At 51.2% G+C, this 20197-nt stretch overlaps 1 protein-coding gene across 7 annotated transcripts in view; it reads left to right on the top strand.

The window, feature by feature from the left end:
* GTF2IRD1 (GTF2I repeat domain containing 1) overlaps window positions 1–13558 on the top strand; it is a 67661-nt gene extending 54103 nt beyond the window's left edge. For 4 of the 7 annotated variants that reach the window (XM_055699027.1, XM_055699024.1, XM_055699008.1 and 1 more), the window contains 6 exons: window positions 5293–5340; window positions 8748–8825; window positions 10765–10957; window positions 11381–11418; window positions 12368–12504; window positions 13301–13558. In XM_055699027.1, coding sequence (XP_055555002.1) covers window positions 5293–5340; window positions 8748–8825; window positions 10765–10957; window positions 11381–11418; window positions 12368–12504; window positions 13301–13375 — 569 coding nt within the window. In that variant the 3' untranslated portion in view covers window positions 13376–13558. The other 3 variants (XM_055698995.1, XM_055699017.1, XR_008730223.1) reach the window with 3 other exon arrangements.
* The last annotated feature ends 6639 nt before the right edge of the window (window positions 13559–20197 follow it).

The raw sequence follows: 20197 nt of genomic DNA, 5'->3' as shown, positions 1-20197 counted from the left end.
GACATTCCCCTGCCCGAGACAGCTGGCCTCAGCATCACCCATCAGTGCTGCTGCAGTTGCCTTGTAATGACAGCATTTTTCAAGAGCTAATCTAGGGCAGGGATCTGTGTTCTGTAGTTAAGAAAGCACCCACTTTCTTAAGCGTTTTCTTAAAATAAGTGTGTATTGCACTGAGCTGGCAGGTTTGATGGCAAGGGAGGGTCAAGGGAAGGGGGTAATTAACCACAGGGTGCGCATGGGGCTGCAGCAGCGCGGCAGTGAAAGCCCTCTCTGGCTCATGGTGGATAGTCCCACATGCAGATACACCAGAGGAGACATAGGGGAGGGCAGGACGGGGTGTCCAGGGTGCGTGTCATACCCACTTGCAGAAATCATCATCCCGGAGCTGCGTCTTTCCCTGTGGACTGCTGCGGTAGCTCTGTCTCTTGCTTCTAGGCTGACCAGAAAAGAGAGCTGCCGTCAGAAACGTGGTAAAAACCTGTCTTGGTTTTAAATGTCTGTAATTACAACTGTTGGAAGAGCACAGATGGGTGCAAAAAACATTGTCGTCTTTATTGATGGCTTCCCATTTCCTTGGCCAGCCTCCATGGGGATGGCACAATTTAGGGAAGACAAATATAACGGAGAGGAAAACATTTATATGCCCTTATTGGGAACAGCAAAAAGGTGTTAGATGCCTGAGAGGGCTCCAACAAAAGGCAAGCTGTCTGGAAATTCAGTCCAGGGCATCGCCTGTGTGTCAGCCCTCTGCATCCCTGTGCATGGCCCAGCCCAGATGATGGGGAGGTCCCCCGAGACCTCCACGGACCTCGGCAGTAGACTTCCAATCTTTTGGTCCTAAGCAGCAACGTGCTGGCTCACATCAGCTGAACCTTAAACAAGCCCTCGGTGAAATGCAAGTTTTGCAGAACTCTGGTTTTCCATGGAATTACGTGGCTGTAACGCCGGCGTGAGCCGAGGATGTATCCACTCCTCCAGCCGCATCTTGTCTTCCCATTCCTCTGCTGTAATCGGTATAATTATGTTAAGAGACGCTGATCTGACACAAATCACACCATTAACAAAGGAGCATATCAGAAGACAAATACTTCAACCTGCCAGCTGGCTGGGAAATGCAGCCTGATAAATAGAGATGTAGAGGAAATCGATTTTCTTTTCGATGCACAACATTTTTTTTTCCTCCTTCTCCAGCTGAACGCTCCCACCAGGAGCTGGCCCATACTAGCACAAACACAAAGACATATTTTATTCTGTGTATTGTGATACCCGATGGGCTGGGGAGGAGGTCGCAGCATCCCTGCCAGGCTCAGTGCTTCGCACCCTCTCCTCCCACAGGGGTTTTAAATAAGAGCAGTTGCAGGTGAGGGGGTTTTCTTACTTGACTGCTCAATTTGTTATAGACTCTTTCATATATTTGCTAGAACTTCAGAGACAATTCCAGGACTTATAATGATTTTCTAGTAGTCAGACTACCACTGGAATGTCTCCTTGAGAAAAAAGCTTGTATTTTGCCCCCCAAAAATCCCCATTGACAGCAATTAACCTCTCATCTGCTTTTCCACCCCATTACACTGAAGTGGATGGTGGCAACACAGTGCCTTGGCTTTGATCACTTTTCATCTGCCTTAACAAAATTAATGATTTCCAACTAGCCATAGATCGTTAAAAATTTAAATTTAAGAGTGTTCTTTTTACCTCAATCTTGTGTAGTAAAGTCCTGCCATGTAAAATGAAGAGGAGCAGCAGAAGTGCGTGCTTGGCATTGAAACAAAATCAATGAAAATCACTTATTTCACAGAAGAGCGTTAAAATGAAAGCAATAGTTACTCCCAAGCAGGATGGCACTGCAAAAGTGTCTAAAAGCTGGAAAGCTCAGGAGGCGACTGTATAAATATAAGGGAAGTTATGGGTTTTGTGGATTATTTTGGCAAAAATGTACATGAAAAGTACACGTTTTAAGGGAAAAGGGAAGTTTAATATATTTAAAAAAAAACCAAAACAACCTTTGGGGTAATTTTAGTTGCCTTTAGGTTACATTACAGAGTTTAATTTGCTTTAAACAAGTCATGCACCTCTTGCATTGCAAAGAGCATCCTCAATACCTGCAGGACTGTGGAGGACCGGCTTCCTTATCTCCCTCTTTGGGGACACCCATTTTTCAAGTGTGACAGAAACAGATAAAAGGATTCACTGTAATCTCAGCACCTCGCACACTTTTTTCTCAAGATAATCTGTAATTTCTCTGTTGAGATGGTATCTCCCCTGTAATGGGTCGCAGTGCGGGGGCTGAGGCTGCCGGCACAGAGGCGGCTGGGGGTGCGCACCTGCAGAGATGCTGTTTGCAGAAAGAGGTGGGTTTTGGGGTGAAATGAGGCTGATTTGGGGGAAAATAAAGCCGGTGTGCTCCCCAGTGCTCAGAGAAGGTCAGTGGCTGCAACTCCCTTCTGCAGTGCAGATCTGCAGCCTCTCAGAGGTGGGATGATGGCAGTGCTTTCCCCACCTCTGGGGGCTTTAACCCAGGAGCACAGCCTTCCTGGCAGCCACAGATTTTCCTTTTGATTTCCAGTTTCTTGTCTCCCCACCGTTGGTCTCTGCTCTGTGAAAAAGACCTTCAAAACCCCTTTTTGAAAGCAGAATGTTCTTTCGGCATTAAAACAGAAGTGGGTGAGCAGGGGTGAAGCTTGAGCACTATAAACGCAGCACTTATCCTTTCTTTTCTTCTTTCCTGAGGCACTGAGATACAAAACAGGCTTAATTTGAGCCTTTGAAAAAAAAATATCAAGCATAAGTAATCTAGCACACACACACACAAAAATCTTTCTGTATGTTAATTTTTATGTGCTCTGATTGAAAATGTACACCAGCTCCATCTGTCCTATTCCCCAAGCTCCCTACCACCCTGATAGATTATTTCCCATACTCCAATTAATAAAGTAGGGCAGGCAGTGTTCTTTAATTAAAAAACCCACACATCCAGGCATCCTTTTTATATTTTTTTTTTTTAATCACAAGAGCACAATCCTCCTCAAGACTTTGATGAGATGTGCCTCGCGTTGGAAACTCCCAGCAAGAAAAAAAGAAAAGAGGAAAGCGCTCGATGGGGCAGTGATGGGAGCTGAGCGCATCTTGCTCTATCACCAGGTTGCTTTTCGAGGTCCATGCCCCTCTCCCTTCACCCCCCAGCCCCGACGTTTAACCCCCGTGGGAGCAGCCGGGTTATTTATCCTTCTGATCCACCTTCCTGTTACCTGGGGTGAATTATTTTTTAGTGTTCAGCCGGTCAGTGTTTCTAGTCTGAAGGTGAAAAATTGAAGCAGGTAGTCTGAACAGCTGTGGAGCTTCAAAGCCTGTTTATAAGCATCTCTGCGATTCCAATCACCTTTTTTTCCACCTGTTTTCTGTCTCCTTTTCCTTTTTGCCTGTGTGTGTGACATCCTTGTGGCAATGAGAAGGCACCGCCATTGCCCGGCTCATCCCAGCCCTTGTGTTTGCTTTGTTTTTGCCTCCCTCCCACTCCCGGCCAGCCTTATATTCTGCCGTGTCCTTCAGAGACCCTAAAAGCCCCATTTTTCAGGGTGCTCATCGCATGGCAGGATGGGTGCAGCTCCATCCCGGCTGTGGTCTGGCATTTAGGGATGTGCTCCGTGACTGTGAGCCTGGTGGGATGCCTCCCATGGTTAAAACTGAGCAGCACATGTGGGTTACCAGGACAAGAAATTTTAATTATCTTTCTTAATCAGCATGATTTCATAACAGCATTTTGAAATCTTCACCTGAAAGCCTGCAAATGCCTTTGAGTTGCCGCCAACCAAATGAAATGCCATGCTACCCTTCCCAAACTCTTTCTGATTCATTTTGGAAAGCTGCAGCTGCATGCTTCTCTTCCTTGCTGCCTGCCCGTGCTCCTGCCTGCCTGCAGTCTGCCTGCGCTCCTGCCCATGCTCCTGCCTGCATTCCTCCTTGGTGGGAGCTATGCCAGGACCTTGTTCCCTCTTGGCTTGGACCCTAGCTTGGCTTTCCTGACGCCGCCGTGACCCATCTACATCTCTTCCCCTTTTGCACTGCGTGTTTGCCGAAACATTGTGCGTGGTAGGCGCTGCCCATGGGGTGCCCACACGGGCAGGATGTCACCCAGCGCTTTGGGGCGGCAGGCGACACGCAGCTCCCTGTATTTTCCAGCTGGGTCCTGCTGCGTGGCAGTGAGCGGCGGTGCTGCAGCCACCAGCTGCTGACAGCAGGATTTGTCCGCCTGCAGCCCAGGTGGTGCAGGGTTCAGCTCAGCACCCCGGCTCACCGTGATCTGCACCCAGACGCTGGCGCTTGCAGCTGCCCTGCCTAAAACCTTGGTTTTTGGTTCCTTTGGTGCCACTGAAGTGCCGGGCTCTCCCCGCGCTGGCAGTTGACAGAGCTCTGCGCTGCAGCGGCTGCTTTCCTGAGCCTGCTGGAAATGACTGATACATATTTTGAGCTACTTTGGATCGCTTATGTCTCTGCTCAGCAAAGCCAGACACACGCCCCTGCTCTCTCCCCCAGCCCCTCCAGTTTGCCCGTGCCAACATGTGTAGTTTGCTCCCCTTCCTTGCCCCTTCCTTGCCCCGGTGCTGTGACCCCGTCCTCCCTACTGGCTCTCCCCACGGCTGCCGGCTTCAGTGTGATGAGCCGCTTCATTCTTTTGCCCATCATGCAAATCCTGCCCCTAGCCCCGTCCCTGCTGCTTTTGCCCAGGAAATTTATTTCATTTTGATACCGCTCGTCACTTTGGAGTCAGCGGCGAACACCAGCCTCTCCTTAGGGATCTCTTTTTCTCCCATTTTCCTCTGTTGCTGCAAAACTGACACAGTTTCCCCGTTTGCTTTTCATCTGCTTTAACCTCAGATATTTTTTTTCCTCCTCTGGTGCCGGCGTGACCATGCAGCACAACCACTGCTGCTTTGGCACCTGCTGTAAATGCTGCAGTTCGGCCGCATGGACCTTGAGCTGCTGAGGAGTGCAGTGTAGCTCGAGGGATGCTCGTGGGCTCAAGCCCATCCCAAAACAGGTCCCTGGTGCGCGGTGGAGAGCCCAGCCCGCCCGCCCAGCTCACTGGGCAGTTATTTAGCTACTGAAAGCATCTCTGTGTCAAGGGGCCTTGGGACCGGAGGAATTTTAAGCTGCTAGGGACAGTGTCATCCTGGGTTTTGCTTTTGTTTGTGACTGAGAAAGAAACCAAGCTGCAGCACTCATGGCTCTCTTTTTCTTTCTCTCTCTCCTTTTTTTTTTTTTTTTTTTTTATTCTTTTAACTTGCGCTGTAGCCCCTAGACGGATAACATCACTGGAAAAAGCCTACGCTGCCTTGAATGGTACGTAGCTCAGTTGATGCATCGTAGATGGTAGCAGACAAGAAATGCACTTGTGTTTTAATATGGGAATGAAAATGTCTTAAACCCCCAAATTTCAGGTATTGTTTTTTCCTCTCTGCTCTGTTTCCCTGTGATACTGAGAACTGAATGATGCAGGATGTGTTTAACAGTATTTTATTGTTATTAATCCTCTCTGCATTTCTAAGCACCGTTGCTGCAGTCCCTGGGCATCGGTGCCGGTTCCGCTCCAGACAAACCAACCTGCCGCGTTATCCTCAGCTCATCCATGTGTCCGAGCAATTCATTTGTTCAAAAATCCGCTTGCCATTCACAAGAAATGCTCACACAGACGGGGTCTGGGGTTTTCTTGCTTTGCTTTAACGCATACTCCGCGCCAGGATCGGTGTGCAGTCACGTAGGCTCCAGGATTTAACATATATACTAACGTACAGGAGTAAAGAAGAACTCGCCTGGCTGTGTCTGTGCTAGGGCACGGTGTGTCTCCGGCAGATCCAGCCTTAGTTCCATCCGCTGGGATTCTGGCCATGTGTCTAGATGTTAATTGCCTGCTCCCACAAGTTTATAGCTCCGCTTTGAAAACATGCATATGCTGAGCTAAGTCTAACTGTACTTCACCCTGAGTTGCTGTGGAACAGCCTCAGCGAAGTCAGAGGGTTGGTTCCAGATTTTCACGGGGGTGTAACTGAATTGCACCCATTGAAGCTGGAAGCAGGGAAGGGGTATGGATTTATCCTCTGCAGATTCAGGGCCAGACCCTGGCCGCTGTAAGCAGCCCACCCTGGCTGGGTGATTCTTTGGCACTGGATCACCTGCAGGAGGGACCTCAGCCCCTTTCCCAGTGGGATGTGTTGGGCAGTGGCTGTTTTCCTGATGGAATGGGCTTCACGCCGGGGGTCCGGCTAACGGGAGGTTGTCCCTCTGAGCACGGCGGATGGGTGGAGGACGTGCATTGCCTGGCGCAGCACCCCGGGGTGCTGGCAGCAGCACGGGGAGCTGGAAGGCTGCACCGGGGACCCTGTCCAGCTGTGCCACAGCTTCACCGCCAAGATCAGGGCTCTGCACGTGCCGTCACAGACACAGACAGAGCCCATCTTTATCCGTGGGATACCTTGGATTTGGGTTTGTGGTGGTTTTTGAAGTCAGTAGAACAGGCGGTGTTCTGGATCCTGTTGTCCCACAGCAGGCACCTAAACCCCATTTTTAATAACTTGTAAATTTGGTGTTTCTGAAAGAAATGCCGAGCTCTGACGAGTCCTATTGGAAAAGAGCAAATGGTGCTTTAAAAATGTGACCACTTGTACGTAAGTGCCTGTGGAGTGCAGGGGTCCTTGCTTCAGGCAAGTAGGACTGGGAAGAAAGTAAGTCAATCAATGGGCTACTTTTTTTAATTTGGAAAAAAAAAAAAAAGATAACACAGAGCTGAAGCCAGCAGCATGCATAAACCTGCTTTATGGGAAGAACTTAGCACATCCCAGGGGTGCCAGTGGCTTCCTTGAGTTGATTATTTCCGAAACCGAAATGGATAAAGTCAAAGGTAGCTGGAGAACTTTCTCGCCCGGAGCTGGCTAGGGATGGAGGAGCAAGTCCCTGGGAAGCGGCACCACCAGCCGGAGCCTCCTCTCTGGCTTCTCTGTTATGCATGCTCAGTTCCAGGTTTTTCATGTCATTTATTTGTGTCCTTGGATAGGAATTTGGGAGTCCTGCCCACCACAAGGTGGAAAAAACCCCCCTTGGGATCTTGTTTCTTGCACTCGGGTTGCTCGGGGCATGAGCGGAAAGGAAAGAGCTGCTGCATTTTTCAGTCCCAGAGAATTAAATGAGTGAGAACACTGAAATTTGGTGTTTCTTTGTCTGCTACCATCTACACATCCATACGGGTGTGATATACAGCCCAGAAACTGAGCATCAATGACAAGGAAGTCACAGAGGGAGCCCACAGGGTTTGCTCCCGCTGGCCTGCCGCAGCCTCGGGAACAGCACTGCAAGGCAAGGTCTTGGGTCTTGAAAGCAGAGCTCCTTGGCAACAGTTACTTGATTTTCTTCTATTTTATGTATTTTTTGCTCCCTCCCGTTCAGGCTGCTTTGTTGCCATTTCTGGATTGGAAGCATGACTTGGCCCTGAGGTTCCTTCGCAGAAGCTTCTCCCCCTTTTTTTTTTTTTTTCCCCTAGTTATATCAAGACAAAACTATTGTTTTCCAGGTGGAGAAGAGGCTTTTTTGAGGCCGGACCCTGCAGTAGCAGGGTGCTGAGATGTAAGGGTGCCAGCTTCTCTCCAGGCTCCTCAGCAGCAGGGTGGCCAAGGCGTGTGATTTCTGCTGGGGGTGCCTGGCGCTGGGCTCTGGGGTCCTGTGCAGGGAGGCAGGGACTCGCATCAGGTTTTCAGCTTGCATTTAAAACAAAATTGCAAGCCATGTGTTTGCTTAAATCAAAATCAAAATCAGGGGATGGCCAAAATAATCAAAATCATAATCATGGGATTGCTCAAAATCAAATTAAATAGCTGCAGACCAGGGGCAGGGGATGCTCAGATCCCTCGTGCCAAGGTTTGCAGGGCTCACCTTGATGCTGTAAATAACCAGCCTGGATTTCCACCCCATGGCGTGCCCACCTGAGTGAAAATGCCTGCCTTGGGTGCCGTGAGGCTCATGGTGGTGGTGCCTCCTCGCTGGGAGGAGAGCCCCCGAGCCAGCCCCGTGCTGCACACCCCAGCTGGCGTGGGGCTGGAGGGGTGACCCTGGCAAGAGGTGGGTAAGGTTCGTTCAGCTGGTGCTTTATACCTGCGGGGTGAAAAAGCATCAAAGGAGGCTGGTACTGACTCCAGTCGTTTTTCCTGGAGCCCCCAGAGGATGCTGAATAGCTGGGGGGAAAATCTACTGACATAGGCACGTCGCTTGAAATGAGAGAATGGAGGAGAAACTGTCTGGCACGATGAGGACAATTAAAAAAGCTAGTAAAGCCAAGCTGATTATATGGCATATTATAAAACAATACTGTACTTAGGAGCCCAGCTATAAAAGTGCTATCTCATTCCTTGATATCACTTGTGGGAGCATTCGTGGCACTGAGGGCCTGAGTCTCCATCGCTTTGCATATTTTGCAGTCATTTACAGCACCGCAAAGTGAATGTAAAATGCTCTCAGCCGTGGCAGCGCGTGGCAAATGCAGATTTGGCAGCATTTTATAGCTACTTTGCACGGCTCTAAAAGGCAACGCAAGGTGCCAGAGCAAAGCAGCCACCTCTGAGGTGTCCCCCTGCCGCGCTGGGGCAGAGAGACAGAGGCACGGTCATGCGTTGTGACAGTGGGACGGGTTTTGCAGGGGCTCAGAAAGAAACAGGGTATGTTATTCCCCTTCCTTTTTTTTTTTTTTTTTTTTTGCTTTGCAGATGAGGATGATGCCAACAGGCTCGGAGAAAAGGTGATTCTCCGAGAGCAAGTGAAAGAGCTTTTCAATGAAAAATACGGTGAGTCTCCCATCTGCACGCATCACTGAGCGAGTTTGTTTATGCTGACAGCAGCCATAGTTAAAATTAATTCAACTGAAGGCCTCTATTTATAGGCCGAGCGCACAGCAGCCTGCTGCAGCGCAGGTTTCGTCCCACTGCTTCACCTTACAGCCCGTCCCCAGGGACGTTCCCATGTCTCGCTCGCGGCAGGTGGGACCGTGACCTTCTTGTTGACAGCTCATCCTTGGCGAGGGGAGGGAGGATGGAAAAATGCAGCTGAGGAGCAGGATTTGTTCAGTCTGGTGTCAGCCTTTGATGCGTTTTTGTCCCGAGCCGGTATGAGCCGTGGCGTGCGCGCTGAGCGTGCCTGCCCTGTGCCAGCCTGCTGGCTGCCAGCCCCTGCCTGCTCCACCTGCCGGGCTGGCAGCAAGGCTGGAGCCGCAGCCCGATGTGGGGCAAAGCTGGGGAAAAGCGTGATGGAGCTGCGGTGGAGAAGGAGGTCAGGAAATTGAAGATCTGAAATTTGCAGGCTCCTTGCGCTGCCTGGCGAACCCATCCTTCCACCCGTCGCTGGGAAGAGGTGCAGCGGGGGTAGCAGCTGGGTGGGGGGAGCGCAGGAGGCAGCCGCAGGATGCACAGCCCTGGGCAGTGTCACCGGCTCAGCCCCGTGGGTACGGGCTGCCGCTGCTCCTGCTCACAGCTGTCCTCTTGCCGCAGTTGGGGCACAGCTTGCGTAAATGCTGGGCGGTTATTTCTCAATGTGTGACTCCCCAGGGCTGTGCAGCCAGGCCACGGCAGCTCAGTGCTACCCCACCGTGTCAGTGCCGTGTCTTGCCTCCCTCCCCAAAATAATTGTCTGGAGGAGAAGGAAAATAGACAAAAGGATAGCAAAGCAGTGGGGAATGTCACCCCCCTCCTTTCTCTGATCCACCAAGGCTGCTCGCCCTTCCCACAGACCCTGTTCATTTTGGGATGCTGCTCACAGGCTGTGTGCTGCTTTGGGGGTGGATTTGCCCCATTGGAGGTGCCAGCGTGTGGGCACAGCTCCCCGGGGAGGCTGGTGCCCGTGCTCTGAGCATCCCCATCCAGCTCAGCAGCCCTCACCCCACGTGGGGGCTGAGGCCACAGCAGATCCCTGCGTTCCCATGGTCCTGGCACTGTTTATGGAGCACAAGATGCCAGGTGGGCTCCGGGGACGAGCTCCCTGCAAGGAAAGCCCAAAATGTGGCTGAGGGGCAGCTCACACCTTCAGGTTTGGGGGCTGCAGAGATGCGAGGTGAGAGCAGGCTTTTACAGTTAGGACCAGCCCAGGAGGGAGAGGTGTTCACTGCTCCCCCCAGTGCAGGAACTAAAGGGGTACCCAGAGAGGTGGGCAGTAGGTTTAAGTCACACAGAAGGAAGTACTTCTAATGCAGCAAGGAATTAAATTGTGTTATTTCACTGCCATAGGGTATTGTGCAGGCCAAAGGGATAAAGTGATTCAAAAACTGGGCAGGAGCGGTGGGATGTGATGATGAGCGATGGATGTGATCTCCACCCCAGTGACCCCCAAACCTGCTGACAGCCAGAGGCAAGAGGAGATGGGCAAATCTCTTCCATTTGCCCTGTCTCCTGGGCTGGCCCCCATGCTGCTGCTGCTGGCCCAGCCACGGGCTAGTGCAAGTGTGGCCATGGGTGTGCTCTGCACGGAGGAGAGGTGGGTGCACAAGTGCTGGTGCTGTAAAACTGTCCTGACCTGAGGCTTCTGGCAGGATCCCAAGTGGAGACTAACAGAGCAGGCAATAAATAGGGCAGACAGATGTGAAACGTCTGGGTGGTACGTGGCTGCAGCAAAGGTCAGGCATCACAGCAGCCGTGACTTCCCCAGGTCCTCCCAGGGCTCTTGGTCCTATGGTTGGTTGGATCCGGAGCCTTCTGTGGTAAAGCTGGTGCATTGTCCTCTGCTCTGCCATTACAGGAGAGGCTCTGGGCTTGAACCGGCCTGTCATGGTGCCCTATAAACTCATCAGGGACAGTCCCGACGCTGTGGAGGTTACTGGGTTGCCGGACGATATCCCTTTCAGAAACCCCAATACCTATGACATCCATCGGCTGGAGAAGATCCTGAAGGCTCGTGAGAGCATCCGGATGGTGATTATAAACCAGCTCCAGTAAGTTCCCCCAGCTCTGTGGCCGGGGAAGGTTTCTGTTCGCTAAGCATTGCCCTTGCTTCTCCAGCCACGAGTGGGGTAAGTCACTGAGGGGCCACCAGAGCTCCGTCCCCAGCACCCACCATCCATTTATATATTATATATAAAGCATTCGCGGGGCCGGTTTATCCCCTTTTTCTTGCACAGTTTGGGATGATGATGCTGGGAAGGGGCACGACATGGAGGCAGTGGGATGGCTCAGAGACCCAGCTGAGTTGTTTTGGGTTTATTCCCACCGAGGAGGCTCCGTGTCCCATCTCCATGCAGCAGGGTGTTGGAGGAGGAAGCTCGGGGTCAGGATCTGGGCTGTGTCCCAGGACAGGCAGGCACGTGGGGGAGAAACAACAGCACCCGCCTGCTCTCACCCCCTTGTCTCTTACACAGGCCGTTCACCGAAATCTGCACTGAGGCCAAACAAACAGGTAAGGGGAGGGCTAAGAAATCACCGTGACTTTCCCTGCCCTGTGGCGGAGAGAACATACAGGCGAAATGGATGGGGGTTGTGGGGAGGTGTCTGCACCTCCCACGTGCCCAGGGGAGGCTGGGGAGAAGATCCTACCTGGAAAAAGAAGAGTCAGGCTCAGCGCCTGCTCAGGAGCAAACCATCCTCACAGATGATTCCACTTCCGTGAGCTGCGGAGAGACCAGGCTGTCAGACTCAAACTTTCACCATATTCTGGAGAATATGATTATCCCTTTCCCATTAGCAATTTACTCACCATGAGCAATTTATTCACTGGTTAAAGCCCTTAATTTGAGCCATCATCTAGCAGTTGAGCTTCTAAGGAAACAAGGTTTCTGTGATCGCTGTGAATGCGTTTCTCTCTCTGTCCCATCCTCCCCAATAAATCTCAGGCAATTTTAATCAAATGTGTCAGAATTAGCAGCCCCAGAGATAATTAGGATCCTATTAGTTTTATGAAAATGGGTGGCTAGGTGGAGAAGGGACATGTGGCAAGCAGGAGCATGCCTGCAATGTGATGTAAAAAGAGACGCATGAGAAACTTGATATATGCAGATAAATATGGGTATATCATACCTGCAGATATATATGGGCATATCATCATCACAGCTGGCACCTTCACAGCCCCAAAGCACCCAGCACGGACACAAGTCTGTGGGATATCAGGCTCTGTAAGTGCTGGAGCTTGGGATTCACTTATTTTTGGGATTTTCTTTGCCAGTGCCTGAGGAAAGCTGGCAGCTCCGTGCCAGGTCGTGGAGGCCAAGCCTGCATCACCAACAGTGGCACAGCAGATGGCCGCGGGGGGATGCTCAGCGGGAGGCGAGGTCGGAGCGGCGGGAGGGTCCCTACGTTTAGGGACCACTCGCAGGGCTCGGACACCTCATGCCTTCCCTCTCCCCCTGCAGAGAAAGACACCAGCGTTCCCAAACGGAAGCGGAAGAGGATCTCCGAAGGGAACTCAGTATCTTCCTCTTCCTCATCTTCTTCTTCCTCCTCTTCCAATATGGAGTCTACATCATCAACAAATCAGATCTCACTTGTGGTAAAGCCTTCCAAATATTAGGGGGGTTACTGCCTACCTATCTCTCTGCTTCAGGATGCTGCTCTCTGCTCTCCTCGATCCGCCACCACCTCCCTCCACCTGACAAACACTGTAAAGTGTGATGTAAAATGGCACGAGCAGGTTTGGCGAAGGAGGGGACGCACCTCTGGGGCTGCCTTTTTCTGCCGGGTTTGTCTGGGGGAGGTCAGCGGAGCAAAGCACCCACGCCCCTTGGGGCTCTCCTGCATCAGTCCTGCCGAGGGCCACGGGGGGATGCTCGGCACTAGCGGGAGCCGCACATGGGACAGGCTCGAGCGAATCCCCGACCCCACCGGGTTAGCACAGCGGTGCTGGTGGCCTGGCCTCAGCCCCGTGGCACCGCTCGACAGGAGCCGGTGGGTCCCCCGTGGTCTGAGCTGTGCCAGGTCGTGCCTCCGGCCCCGTCCTGGGCGCCGCACAGAGCTCCAGCGTGCAGCGCGACTGTGAAAATAGGAAACGAAATCAGGGCGATGCATCCCACTGGTCTCCCTCAGGGCTTGGCTTCGGCTGTGGATGATATCAGTTGCTTTAAAAAAATAATAATAAAAAAGAAAAGCTCACGAGAAACATCAACTTAAAAGGTGTTTTTGTTGTCAGGTTTGCTGGTGGTGTTTTGGTTTGGGGTTGGTTCTTTTCTCTTATTTGGAAGTGGGAGCAACAGCCCATGTTGGAACATGTCAGAGATGTGATGTGTGCGTGGTTTTGTGTTGTGTCCTAACAGAGACTTTTGCCTTCTTTTTCTCTCCCTCTCTTTCAGCAATGGCCCATGAACATGTACATGTTAGACTATGGTGGTCTAAACGTCCAGATCCCAGGACCTATTAACTATTAGACCTCAATACCGAATAAGAACCTCAAATGAAAGACTAAATAAATAAATAAATGTAATTTATGTAAAAAGTGTATATTCCAATATGTATCAATGCCTTTTAGTTTTTCCAATGATTTTTACACTATATTCCTGCCATTAAGGCCTTTTTAAATAAAGATAAAAAGTGTTGCCTTGCTCTTAAAAGTACTTATTTTATTACATATATTATTGATAAATAGCATTTACAGGTAAGAGTAAGTGCAGGAGGGCACCCCCAGACAGACCTTGTCGTGCTTTGGCTGCTCAATAAAATCCTTAATGTCACCAGTGCTTGAAACCAAGAGGTCTGAAACGTTTTAATGCTTTGTTTAATTTAGATCAAAGGTGTAAAAATTTACATAGAGAGCTGCAGGAGGAGCGGGACCAAACTGCAGCGGTGACGGACAAGGGAGCCAGCCCTTAGGAGCACCAGAGACCTGCGCCCGCGAGTCCTGTTGGCTCTGGAGCAGAAGTGGGTTTGGATTAAGTGGGGAGGAGATTCCAGCCCCCCCAAGGAGTGGGGTCCCCACAAGGCCTCTCGTGGCTGGCCTCCTGCCACCCCAGACTTGGAAAGGCCCAGAAGCAAGTTCGATTGCATGCATTTAACTGGCTTCTGAACCAGGAAAAGATTTTCATCTGGTGAAGTTCTTCACTATTTATGATTTTCTAAGAGGTTTTCATGCCTTACTGGGGGAGAAGCTCCCACAGTAAGTACAGGCTGATCCCACTGATGCTCCACAGGTTCCATAACGCTGGACCAAGAGCTGCGAGTGGCATTGCTGAGAGCATCCAGGGGTGTCCCTGGGCTCCTCCGCGTGCCCTGAGCCGCTTCACCCTGTCTAAGAAGCAACCCATTAAATTGAAGGATATTTGAAATTCCTGCAATTTTACTTCCATTCCTGGAGTTTGGCAGCAGAAGCTAATGGCACCAACCCCTGTAACTGACTACCGCACGTATTTAACTTGTGCGTTGTCTTTGCTGAGAGCCGTGCATGGGCCAGACGGCACGAGGGCGGCATGAGAAGCCAACAAGAAGAAACATCCCATGTAGGTAAACGCAGCCCAGCATGAGCCACCGGTGAAGCGAGGTGCCCTGGGGCTTGTAGCCTTGGTGTCAGCCCAAGCAGCAAGGTGGGGCGTCACCACTGGTGGCCATTGCTGGGCAGGATGGGTCACAGCCTCCTCTCTGAGCAAACTGGTCCCCGAAGCAGCGGCCGTGGTCTGCGGGAGGGGGCACGGGAGCGGGCACAGGACCCAGGTCGCTGGTAGCAGCTTCTCTGAGTGCAATGTGCTGCTTTACTTGTTTTACAGGTTTTTGATCTGCTCGAGTCCTTGTCTTTTCAGGCAGTGGGAGGGTGTTGATGGTGGGTAGAAGCTTTTCCAGGCAGCTGCAGTTGCTCCGGACTTGCATTTGCTGCAGAGTTGGATACAAATGATCACATGAGATAATAAAAGCCCAAACAAATGTAGGAGACTGCACAAAGGCGGCAGCCAAAAGAAGGGCAAAGATCTGTATCAGTGACCCCAATTAGAAATAGAGTTTGACATCTGAGCGGTTGGCATCAAAATCTGAAGTCTTTCATGTTTCTGCCTGATGCTCAAACCTGTGGCGTCTCCAATTAGGAAACAAAGAAACACGATTCAGAGGTAAAAATATGATTTTCTCTTCCCAGATGTCTGAAAGGGGCTTATTCACAGATCAAACCCCACCGAGTAGGTGTCTCCTAAGAGAGAGACTCATTATATTTTGACTTTTCTTTTCTCTTGCCATTAAAAAAATAAAGGTCTGATGCTGTAGCCCCGAAGGCGGCAGCACAGCTCGGTAATGAGTGGAGACGTTTGGGGCTGCCCCAGGTCTGTTGCTGGTCCCGGCATCCCACGGACAGGCCAGCGGCATTGGGGATGCTGCGGCGGGATGCAGGTCTGCAGCACTGCGCCCTGCGCGGGCACTAATTGCTGCTGTGGGAAGGCAGGGGTGAGCACAGGCAGCCGAGTTAAATTAGGGCATGGGAGCTACGCCGGGGACTAATGATGTAGTTCAGAAAGCTGAATGCAGCCATAAAGGCTGTAAGTGGGTAGGGGGGGAGGGAAGCTGAGCAAGGAAGCAGCGTAGGGCTGTTTCCCCGCTCTGCATCTTCCCTCTCTGCCAGCCAGCATCCCCGGCTCGCAGCCTGGATGGCAGGATGGGGCACGGGAAGGCTTGCTGTGCCGCTTTGGCATGGGCTGAGCCAAAGCTTGTGTTTTCTTCCCAAAGTTTCTCAACGGAGCTCTGCGTGCCCCCGTGGCCCTTCGTGCCCTGCCCTCAGCTGGGAAGCTCCACGGCTGCCTGGCAGCTCCAGTATCCCCAGGCTGGATTTTGAGGCTGCTGGGTTCTGGTAACAGATATATCTTTGGGAGCAAATGGCAGTAATTCCCGTTGGAATTTCAGGGCCACAGCATCCACTTTTAAGTTTCTGTGGCCAGAGTGGAAAACTGCTGTGCTTGGCGCCTGTGTTTGCTTTGACCCAGGAGCGCTGACCCTTCCCACTTTGGAAAAATGACAGGTATCACTTTATTAGTGTTTTCCCTCAGTTGTAATTCTCGCAGCTTCCATAATCTTGATCCTGCAGTCACAGGGTATTTTTATACCCGCGTTTTGTGTATAACATGATTATATGCTGAACAGGATCTGCTCCATTGCAATTAGGCAAGTGAAGATTCAGATCTTAACACTTGAGCCACGTTTCTCATTTATTACTTTTCAAAGACTTTGTTGGGGCGGGTGTGTGTGTGTTCTTGTTTATGTGTTTACAAATCCAATAACAATCCTCATTAAGAGTTGCAAAACATGAAGCCATTTTGATCCCAGGCAGATGGCAGCTAAATGAAGTTTAATTAAAGAATGAAAGCTTTGATTCAAATCATTTTTAAAAAATATAGTGCACTGAGATGCTAGAGAATGGCATAAACAGCATCTGTGCTTTTATTCAGAAGCCTGAATGCATTGGCGAGGAAGCACTTTGCAAGCCCTTTCGGAGCAATTGTGAGCCGCGGGCTGCAGCTCGCCGGGCCGGCACGGCTGGCTGCGTGTGGAACCCCCCTTCCCCTGATGCTGCGGCAAGGCTGGGAAATGAATAATGCAGCCAAGTGGGAGCTCTGGCCTCCTTCTTGGGTGTTTTATTTAATTTTTATTTTTGAAGAGTTCAGCTGATGCCAAAGCAAGACTTGATTTGAGATACAATCAAGTTTTGGGCTGTTTCCCCGCAGTAACTATCCCCTTCCAGCAGCGTGCAAGCAGTATGGCTAGCACATACGTTACGTGTGGTCCTTTGTAGCCTATACAGCTTATAGCCTGTTGCTTATCAAAAGCTAAAGCTGACAAAACAGAGGCTGAGGTGTCGCAGGAGGCTCCATTCAGGTGGTGCTGAGGCTTGGCTGCTCCAGGATGGCTCTGGCCGGGGCTCAGCACTGTCCTGCGGGTCCAGCCCCATGTGCCCACCCTGCTGTAGGGAGGTTTAAAGCCTCCTGTGTGCCAGCCTGCGGGGTGGTGCAATGGGGAGGGCAGCCCGGCGGATGCTTTTGCACACCAAAACTTGCTGTGCTCTCAGCAAGAGGCAGGCGCAGGTCTCTGTGCCGGCTCTCTCCAGCAAGCGTACACCGAGCCTTTCCAGGGGTGGCAGCCACCTAACAGCACGGCGACTTCGATTTATATCACGTGCCTGCGAGTTGTGTGACCTTCAGCCATGGCTTTCCTTCCCCCACGTAACTTGTGTGTGTGTATATATATATATATATATATTTGTGTATATAAATGTATCTATCTCTATATGTATACATTTATATTTTTTCCCACTTGTATATAACGTATAACTTGTGCCTTGCCATTTCTTGGATTATTTTCCCCAGTTAACGGCTCAAACACTGTTCATTTTAAACTGCTAACCCTATTGATTAGGATTACCTAATCCAGAGAAAGAAATCCTGCCGATGTGCCACTGGATGGGTGAGCTGGTGGGCAGCGGCGATGCTGGAGGCTCCAGGGTCAAGCACGGGGAGGGAGCCGCAGTGCTGTAATTCATGAAGAGAAGACGCTGCCAGCGGAGTATCTGAGTCTGTTGTTCAATGAAGGTGTTCAATAGCGGTCTCAGCCTCAGATTAACGGGTCTGTGGGGTATAAAGGCAGATTGATGTAGCTGAACTGAACTGGTGCAGTCTCATGCGAAGATTAACGTGTTTGCATGAGTGGGGTTTTTTGAGGGGTGATGTTTAAGTGGAATGAATCTCTGGAAGCCATCATTATTTACTCATATTTTCCCTGATAAAATGGGCACTCCTAGAAGGGACAGGCTGAATCTCCAGCAAGACCATTCGTCTTACTGAAGTGGCTTCATAGTCCTTACGGCAGGGGCTGGGATTTCATCGCTGCCTGCACAATTTGGGGACGTAGGGCTGTGGCACACCCACTGCCATCGGCAAGCTCGGGGAGCCAGCAGTTCCGCTGCTTCACCCTGCTCCGCAGTGGCAACTGGTGGCAGAGAAGACTGATGGACATCTCCCCTGGAACAGCTGTGTGGTCACAGGAGGGTAACGAGGCTCCTCGTTAACCTGCACATTAGTGCTTCCCATAAAAGGGTCGGGGCAGGAGCTTTTTAAGGGAAATGGGAGGAGGGGGAAGGTGCTGGGAATGGTTCATCGAGGCTCGGGGAGGCTCAGTGCCAGAGGATGCTGTGGAGAGTTTCTGTGGTCTCAAGGGGAGGCTGGAGAAGTAACTTGGAAGCAAGACCTGCTGAAGGCTACCAAGCTGTCAAACCTCATTGGGTTGAGGGCTGCCAAGCAGGCGAACCACAGCCTGGGTGAGTACTTGGGGACAGCATTGCCTGTGCTTGCCCTGTTCCCTCTTCGGGCCACCCGTGTGCAACCACAGCAGCATCTGCCTGCGCTGTGCCCCAGCCCCGCAGCCCCAGTGAGCGTGGCTATGCCTGTGTAACCCAGGGCTCGCTCTGGAGAAGCGCCCTGGGTAGGGAGGCTTGTTTCATGGAGACTCGCTGCTCTTCTGCTTGGTCCTCTGGACACACAGCTGTAGAAGTATGTGCAGATCTGCCCAGCAATTCTGTTCCTGGGGTTTGGAAGAGCTGGGAGGGTCACAGGTGACCGGTGCTGGGGAAGGCCATTGCTTTTACTCCTTCGGTCGTGCCCCTCAGCTCTGGTTTGGTGTTGGTCCTGCTGGACCCAAGCCAAGATGTCTGACCTGGTTTGGACCCACCAGGCTTGTTCTCTCTGGTCTTATGTTGTGTGAACACCAAGGAATTGCTTCTGGCACCTGCATGGGGGTGTGCCGGGGTGCAATCCAGCATCACCGAGCAGCGAGGTGCTGCTGCACCTGAGGCACGGCCCGTCCTGGGAAAGCTCCTAGAAGTGGCTGCAGCTGAGTGGCCCATGATAACCATCTCTCCTCCTGTCCTGCTTCAAAGCTTTCTCCAAAACGCTTTCCCCATTTCTCTGGCTAAATCAGTACAGCTTATCTGTTGTTGTTGGGTTTGCTTGGGTTTGGGGTTTTTTTCACGACTGTACAGATGAGAGCTAAGAAAACCACCACCACCACATGTAGCACCATCGCTGCTTTGCTATGTGGTGGCATGGAATTTCTTCTCTGTTATAAAGATGCTATGTTGGCTTGGCAGCTTGGAAGCCTCCACTTCAGGACAGACCCTGGTGGTGCTGGTGCCAGTCTATGGAGCGCTGACTGCAGGCTCAAGGTCTTATAAAGGATTATAAAGTCCTCAGGAAAGAGGTGCATCTCACTTGTCTACCGGAGTGAGTTTCCTTGCAGTTGTTCTACTGATATTAATGGATCATTTAAAGATGCTGGTTATCTTGCTGATGTCTGCATGAGTAAATCAGTCTTCTGTTGCAACCAGGACAAAAAAAGACCCTCTTCTTCACACCCAAATGTCAACAGATCTGAGTGCAGAATAATTGGAGATAAGGATGCAATAGGCTGATTATGTTTAGAAGCACTAATAGATCTGCAGATATGTAAGTGGTGGTGACAGCCAACTGTGTTCAGCCAAAAATAAGTACGATGGCCCAGTGTTTGCCTGGGGAAGCCTCTGCAGATGATGGCACTGATGGGTGAGAAAGCTCCTCTGTGTGAAGCGCTGCTCATGCTGGTGCTGCCAGGCACTCCCCAGGAACATCGCTTCTCTGGCAAAGGTGGTGATGGATGTGGACAAACACGCTCTCCTTCATTGAGGAATGCCGAATGGTTAGTTTGCACAAAAAATGCCCAGCTCTGCAGCTGAGGAAAACTGCATCTGGCTTCGACTTCTCACTTCCACGATGATCGGCGCAGAGCGCTCGCACAGCCTGGGCTCCCTGCTAGGAACACCTGGCTGCTCCTTGCTGCTCAGTTTTAAGCTCCTTCACTTCTGCTTTTGGGTGGCTTTTGGCCCCTTGGGAGAAGTTGTGTGCCCTGGGGAGGGGCAGGGGAGTTGATCCAGGGGAGAGTCAGGTTTAGAGCAGCTCTATAGAAGAGCCCCCAACCCTAGAAGACGACCCTGGTCCCCGGCAGCCTGCTGCTGCTCCTCGCTGCCGTGGTCCCGGCACACCCGCGCAGCTCGTGCAGGGAAGGGATGGACAGCATCTGGGAAGATCACACTGGAACCGTAACCTGAGCACAGGCAATGCTCTAAAGTGGTTATTGGTTTTGCTGATTTTTTTTCATTTTTGTATAAAGATATTTTTGGGGTTTTTTTTTGTTCAGGTGCCAATGAAATTGCTCTGTAATGTAAAGCAAAAATGCTCCCAAACTCCTTTCTGCTAGAA

This window comes from Falco cherrug, chromosome 1 (assembly GCF_023634085.1).
Source record: "Falco cherrug isolate bFalChe1 chromosome 1, bFalChe1.pri, whole genome shotgun sequence".
NCBI lineage: Eukaryota > Metazoa > Chordata > Aves > Falconiformes > Falconidae > Falco > Falco cherrug.
The sequence above is the reverse complement of the archived record's forward strand: the minus strand, read 5'-3'. Positions and strand labels throughout refer to the sequence as shown.